This window comes from Callithrix jacchus, chromosome 5 (genome assembly GCF_049354715.1).
Source record: "Callithrix jacchus isolate 240 chromosome 5, calJac240_pri, whole genome shotgun sequence".
Taxonomy (NCBI): domain Eukaryota; kingdom Metazoa; phylum Chordata; class Mammalia; order Primates; family Cebidae; genus Callithrix; species Callithrix jacchus.
In genome coordinates this window covers 144,324,663-144,332,255 of record NC_133506.1, presented here as the reverse complement: position 1 = coordinate 144,332,255, position 7,593 = coordinate 144,324,663, and the positions used below count along the sequence as shown (strand labels likewise).

The 7,593-nt window shown below is 41.2% G+C and overlaps 1 protein-coding gene across 1 annotated transcript; it reads right to left on the bottom strand.

Moving 5' to 3' along the window:
• Window positions 1-629: 629 nt before the first annotated feature.
• Window positions 630-3,059, bottom strand: PABPC3 (poly(A) binding protein cytoplasmic 3). The gene has a single exon (XM_008998034.5). The coding sequence runs from the start codon at window positions 2,975-2,977 to the stop codon at window positions 1,067-1,069; it is 1,911 nt and encodes a 636-aa protein (XP_008996282.2). The 5' UTR covers window positions 2,978-3,059; the 3' UTR covers window positions 630-1,066.
• Between the last annotated feature and the right edge of the window lie 4,534 nt (window positions 3,060-7,593).

Genomic DNA, 7,593 nt, shown 5'->3' with positions numbered 1-7,593 from the left:
TATGTAGTGCAGTGTCACAGCCTCTACTCATCTTAAAAGAGAATGCTCAAATGGGCTGTCCTTTGATACAATCCACCAGGTGTAACATTAATTATAAAGTAAATGTTTATGTTAATTAATATTACCAATAAAGGAACTACAAATAGCGATAAACTATACTGGGAGGAGGAGGAGGGATGGTGGAAAGGGGTAAATGAAACATCTCCTTATTTATCACGGCAGGAAGTCAATAAATTACGAGATTGATAAACCAAGAGATAACTATGTACAATTATTATTGAAGAAAATAAACTATCAGAAACACTAAAACCAAATGATTCAAAGTGATTATCTGTGATGAGAACCTATTCAAATAGATTTTAAAACTATGTATTTTTGATTTAAAAATAATGCAATATAAATTAATAATTCTTACAATTTTGAACAAATATTACTGAATTTATAATTACTATTTTGTCATTGCATATTTTCTTCATTTATAAATACTAAAAATAAACATTATTATATAAAGACCTAAAATTTTGGTGAAAAGATGATTTTTATATTTGAAATATAGTGGGAAATACAATTATAGAAAATGTAAAGAAAGATTATTAGTAAAATTAATGATTTTTCTTTTTTTTAACCATTTAAGAAATTTTTATTAAAGCAAGAATTTTATAATCCAAATCACATTTCCTTGCTCAGTTACAAAGTCTGTTACTGAAAACAGAACTGACATTTTGAGCTATTCCACAGTAAAGAATTACAAAATTAAAGAAAGGAATGCTTTAAATTTTTGTACTTTGCTGAAAATTCTTTTCCCCAGGGTCTATGAAACATCGTTTTTATATTTTACTACTTTTGTGGGGTTTTCTTGTTTTTATATCGATACATAATCTAGGACTAGCATTATGTTTGCTAGACCTGGCATTTGGTCAGTACATAAATGAGGTTCGAAGTTTCTTTTCCTTTTTTAATTTATTTTATATTTTTGCAATTTTTTTCCATAGTATGTAAGTTTCTCAATGTTTAGATACTTTTCTTCGGTGAAGCACAAGTTTCTTTTCATGGTCCCTGATCGATTTTAAACAGTTGGAAAACCAGTGGCGCTGTTAACTGCTTTCTGGGCAGCCTCTTTAGCTTGGTGGGCTTGTAGTACAGCTACAGCTTCGTCAACCTTAGAACGGAGTGATTCTGGAGACTCGAGCATATGAAGAAGTTCTGAATTATCCATCTCCAACAACATGCCAGTGATTTTACCAGCAAGAGTAGGGCGCCTGGCTTGAATCAGAGGAAACAGCCGTTCACCCAACATTTGCTTTTGCTGTTGAGGAGCAGCAGATACCAACATGGAAACAGTCAAAGCTTCCTGGCCTTGTACATGAATAGCAGGCTGTTGCATTGTAACTTGTGGCTGTGCATGAAAATGTTGCTGAGGATTGCGAACTCCCGCGGCATATTTAAACCGCAGAGCGGTGTGGACAGCAGGAGTAGCTGCAGCTGCAGCAGCTGCAGGACGTGGACCTACTGTCTGTGCTGATGTGTTAGCAATACACTGTGTTGACATGACTCGTGAAACCTGTGAAGAAGCTGGTCTCATAGTACTAAATGGTGGTCTAGGAGCAGCTGGGCGGATAGCACCAGGCATATTTTGGAATGGATGAGGTCTGACACTCGGAGCAGTCCAGCGAGGACTTGGTCTTAGTTGAGTAATTTGGCTAGCAGGAGAGCATGCAGCAGAGTTCTGAGTCTGTGGGAGAGCTGCCATGAAGTAACCTGAAGGAGGTGCTGGCTGGTAGGGTTTGCTTGCCGGGTTGGGCACAGCTCGTACACTTGCCGTTCTGTGCATATGCTCGTTAGTGAGGTGTGCCTGGCGCTCTTCTTTGCGCTGAGCTAAAGCGACATACAATGGCTTTGTGGCCACAATTTTACCATTCATTTCTGTAACTGCTTTAGTGGCTTCTTCTGGGGAGGAGAAACACACGAAACCAAACCCTTTGCTGCGACCACCCTCCATCATAACCTTTGCACTAGTGATTGTACCAAATGGAGAAAACTCTTTCCGGAGACGTTCATCATCAATATAATCATCAAGATATTTCACATAAAGATTAAGACCCTGGTATCTAGTGATCTTATCTTGCTTCATCTGTTCAAATTTGCGCTTAAGTTCTGTCTGCCGTTCCACTTTTTTCTGAGCTCGACCAACGTAAATTTGTTTTCCACTGAGCTCCTTTCCATTCAACTCATCCACAGCTTTCTGTGCATCTTCACGCCTTTCAAAGCTTACAAATCCAAATCCTTTGGATTTTCCACGTTCGTCAGTCATTACTTTCACACTTAAGGTGGGCCCGAACTTGCCAAAGAGATCCTTAAGGTGCTCATCATCCATGTCTTCTCCAAAATTCTTGACGTAAACATTGGTGAACTCTTTTGCCCTAGCTCCAAGTTCAGCTTCTCGTTCTTTACGGGACTTAAATCGCCCAACAAATACTTTTTGATCGTTTAGGAGCATTCCATTCATTTTTTCAATAGCTCTTTCAGCTGCTTCCTGTGTCTCAAAGTGCACAAATCCGTAGCCCTTGGAACCGTTTTCATCACAGACCACCTTACATGAGAGGATGTTACCAAAAGCGGACACAGTATCATACAGTGTTTTATTACCAATGGATCTGTCCAGATTTTTAACGAATATGTTGCCCACTCCACTTTTGCGAAGTGATGGATCACGCTGAGACCACATGATGCGCACTGACTTGCCATTTATAACATCAAAATTCATGGTGTCGAGAGCACGCTCCGCGTCCTTCGGGTGCTGGAAGTTCACATAGGCGTAGCCGGAGGAGCGGCGGGTGAACATGTCCCTGCAGACCCGGATGGAGAGGATGGGTCCCGCCGGGCTGAACTTCTCGTAGAGCATCGCCTCGGTCACGTCGGGGTGGAGGTCCCCCACGTAGAGTGAGGTCATGGGGTAGCTGGGGGTGCTGGGGTTCATCGCAGCACCGCTGCCGGCCGGGCCACAGGCCGCGACCTTTCCTTGAGAGGAGGAAGGTGAGTGCCAGACCCGGGGCTGGAGTGGGGGGGGCGGTGGGGGGTGGGGGAAACGGGGGCAAGCGCAGAGGGACAAAGAACCTCCGGAATCGAAAACTATTCAACGGCCGCAGAACCCTGTCCATCCGTTGGCGCTGGCTGCCGGCGGGGAGCGAGGGTGGAGGTGTCGTTGCGGGCAGCGGGAAGGCCTCGGTCTCTTCGTTCCTTCTTGGAGCTGCTGCGGGGTCCCAGGCCGGCGGCTCGGGCTTGGCTGCTTCACCGGGTTATTTTATAAAAGAGCATTCATGATTTTTCTAAGATAATTTTTAGAATCCAAATTTAAAATGCCTAGGAAAAATTAATCAAATGAAATAATTTTTTTCTCCTTTCTACTTTAGTATATTTTTGTATATGTTCTACTTTACACAGATATATTTTTATAAAATATTTTCTTTTTCCATCTACTAAAAATACAAAAAATTAGCTGGGAGTGGTGGTGCTCACCTGAGTATCCCAGTTCCTCTGGAGGCTGAGGCTCAAGAATTGGTTGAACCCAGGAGGTGGAGGTTGCAGTGAGCCAAGATCGTGCCACTGCCCTCTAGCTTGGGTGACAGAGCAAGACCTTGTCTCAAAAAATATATATATAAATAAACTCTACTTTTTATATTATATAACAATGTAAAACATAAATATATCATGTTAATATAGTACTATATATAATATAGTCTCGAGATCAGTTTGGGATTCATTGTTAAGTATAAGTTTTATAATCATAAATATACAATCTTAATCTTATGACCTGATACGACTACATATCTAAGTAATTGATTATCTGAAATAATTCTCTTTGAGAAAATCTCTTAGGAAAGGTCCAGTCCCACGAAAAATATCAGGAGGGTCTGTTCATCTTATAAATAGTTTATTATACTTTCTTTTTTTTTTGAGACAGAACTTTGTTCTGTCGCCCAGGCTGGAGTGCAGTGGTGCGATCTTGGCCCACTGTAACCTCCACCTCCTGGGTTCAAGGGATTCTTGAACCTCAACCTCCCAAGTAGCTGGGATTACAGGTGAGCACCACCATACCCGGATAATTTTTGTGTTTTTTTAGTAGAAACGAGGTTTCGCTATGTTGGCCAGGCTGGTCTAGAACTCCTAACCTCAGGTGATCCACCCACCTCTGCCTCCCAAAGTGTTGGGATTACAGGCATGAGCCACCACGCGTGGCCTAGAGGACTTCTTTAAATAGTGGTTGCCACTAATATAAAATTCAATTAAAAGTTTAAAAATTAAGTTGATGCACAGCTTTTTAAGAACACATCCATCATTCCAACAGTGTAGGGTTGTAAAAAACAAGTGCTAGGAAGGGTCTGATTGCTCAAAAATCTGAGATTGATTTTCTGCCTCATTAACAAAAGCAAAATGCTCTTCCAGAGAAAGGCAGCTTTGCAGAACCATTTCCATGTGTTCATGGGGGAAAGCAGATTCACAAAAATGTGAGAATGGGCTCACTCTTATTCCCAACAGATGCAGCTCACAGAATATACACTAGGGAGGAAGAAAACCAGGAGTAATATATCAATTCCAGGGTTCTTGGAGACCTATGATTTAATCTGTAACTTCATTTTCAGATTTCCTAAAAGTTTTGAGGATTGCAAGCCCAGGCCCAGTGATGGTAGAGGGTTTAAAACAAGCCTAGACCATGCAGGAGGAGGCCATTTCCCTTGGGCAACTAATCTACCGATTGCGTTACAATTTAGAGCAAACCCTGAATGAAGTTAGCAAACTAATTGATTTGTGTGAAAAATTTTTGTCTTGAAGGAAAAGAAACTGAATAGATTGAAGGGATTTATTAATTATTATTATTATTTTGAGACGGAGTCTCACTCTGTTGCCCAGGCTGGAGTGCGGTGGCCACAGCTCACTGCAGCCTCCACCTCCCAGGCTTAAGCAATCCTCCTACCTCAGCCTCCCAAGTAGCTAGGACTAGAGGCATGAGCCACCACACCCAGCTAATTTTGGTATTTTTTGTAGAGATGGGGTTGTGCCTTGTTGCCCAGGCTGGTCTCAAACTCTTGAACTCTCCAACTACTGAGCTCAAGCAATCTGCCCACCTCAGCCTCCCAAAGTGCTGAGATTACAGGTGTGAGCCACCATGCCCGGCCAGAGAAATTTATTCTTTCCCAGATCTTTCGAAGTTTATATTGGCATATTATAGGGCTCAATCACAGCTCTCAGTCACCACGATTTCCAGAGTCATAGGGAATAGAAATCCCCATGTCTAATTCTTACAGTTTCCCTCTTCCCTTTTGTGGAGCTTCCTTTTCATTTAATGATTTTTAGCAATTATAAGTTTGACTGTTCTCCTGGAGAATTGATAATCTGCAGAAAATATCTGGTCTTTGGTTTGTTTTCAGATAAAACCTAAGGTAGTCTTATGCACAAATAAGGCAGAATAAAGTCAGTTCTTTGGTTAAAAAACGAATTAAAAATGGAAAGCATAAAATATGGGCTGTCAGCCTACCCTGTTGACACATTATTATGGGCAATGGTGTCAGGTTGTACAGTGCGGTTGTAAATGTTTCATGTTGCACCTACACATATTAAATTGTCCAAATAGAAACATACAAAATGACACTTTTGTACTTGTACGAATAGAGAAGTACAAAAATATACTCTTTCGAGCAAAGGACATGATTAAACACTTCTCAAAAGAAGACATACATAAAAGAAAGCTCAGCATCACTGATCACTAGAGAAAGGTAAACCAAAACCAGAATGAGGTAACATCTCACACCAGTCAGAATGCCTGTTATTAAGAAGTCAAAAAACAACACATGCTGGCAAGGGTTGGAGCAAAAAAATACTTTGAGTGTAAATTAGTTCAACCATTGTGGAAGACAGTGTGGTGATTCCTCAAAAATCTAGAGGCAGAAATGTCATTTGACCCAGCAATCCTGTTATTGGCTATTATACCCAAAGGAACATAAATTGTTCTATTAAAAGATATATGCACGCATATATTCATTGCAGCACTGTTCACAATAGGGAAGACATGGAATCAGCATAAATGCCTATCAATGATAGAGTGGATAAAGAAAATGTGGTACATATACACCACGGAATACTACACAGCCATAAAAAGAAAGGAGATCATGTTTTTTTGTAGGAACATGGACGAAGCTGGAGGCCATTATCCTTAGCAAACTAACACAGGAACAGGAAACCTAATACCATGTATTCTCACTTATAAGTGGGAGCTAAATGATGAGAACACATGAACATGTAGCAGGGAAACAACAAACACTGTGCTCTCCTGGAGGATGCAGGGGGTGGGGAGGGAGAGCATCAGGAAGAATAGCTAATGGATGCTGGCTTAATACCCGGGTGATGGGTGATCTGTGCAGCACACCACTTGGGCACATGTTTACCTATGTAACAAACCAGCACAACCTGCACATGTACCCCTGAACTTGAAATAAAAGTTAGAAATTTAAGAAACATTTTGAAAAAAAAATACACACTTTTCCAGACTATGAAAATCAGCATAGGTAGGAACCCAAAAAATAATTAATAGAAAGAAAATCATAATTAAGACCATTTTCATCAGTCAAAGTCTTGAGTCTGGTGAAGAGCTGAAGAAGAAGCATGTCTAATCTCATCTCATTAACCAAGCTGGCCAACAAAGGCACAAGCCTGGTCTTGGTCCATTCTGTCTGGATGAGGCTGGAAAATGTTCACCTTACAACATGGTGTCAATGGGCATGGGGACCTCATTCTAAAACAGGGAGTATTTCTTAGGTAACACACTCATATTCACCATTTTAGATTTTTGTTTTTAACCTTTTTTTTTTTTTTTTTTTGCTTTTCATGTATTTTTATGTTTTTAAATTTTTGAACAGGGACATAGTTACAGTTCCTTGGTGGCTGTGGAGCACTGCGGAGCTGTGAGGGAGGTGAAAATGGTGGGGATCGTGTGCACTGGCTTTCCAGGATTGAGCTTAGGATGGGTGGGGCAGGCTAACTGAGCATTTCAGCCACTTCATTTTTTCTTTTTTTTTTTCCGAAAGTCTTGCTCTGTCTTCCAGGCTGGAATGCAATGGCGCGATCTCGGCTCACTGCAACCTCTGCCCCTGGATTCAAGCAATTCATCTGCCTCAGCCTCCCGAGTAACTGGGATTACAGGCAAGCACCACACTGCCCAGCTAATTTTCGTATTTTTAGTAGAGATGGGGTTTCACCATGTCGGCCAGGCTGGTCTCAAACTCCTGACCTCAGGTGATCCGCCTGCCTCAGCCTCCCAAAGTGTTGGCATTACAGGTGTGAGCCACTGCATCCAGCCTTGGCCACTCCATTGATATTACTCTACGAATATTGTCTCATAAAGGTCATCATCTTTTTGGAAGCCAATGACTTAAATCATGTGCAATAGTTAATAATGGAAATATCATGGAGTGTTGTGTGGGACAGGGTTTTCATTTGTCCAAGACCAGAGTTCCTCTTGGTCATTGAACCAGTAGCCATTATTTTCCTAGTTTTATTTTTTGGCCTCTCATGCCTGATTCTGTGCATCTTTAGTAACTG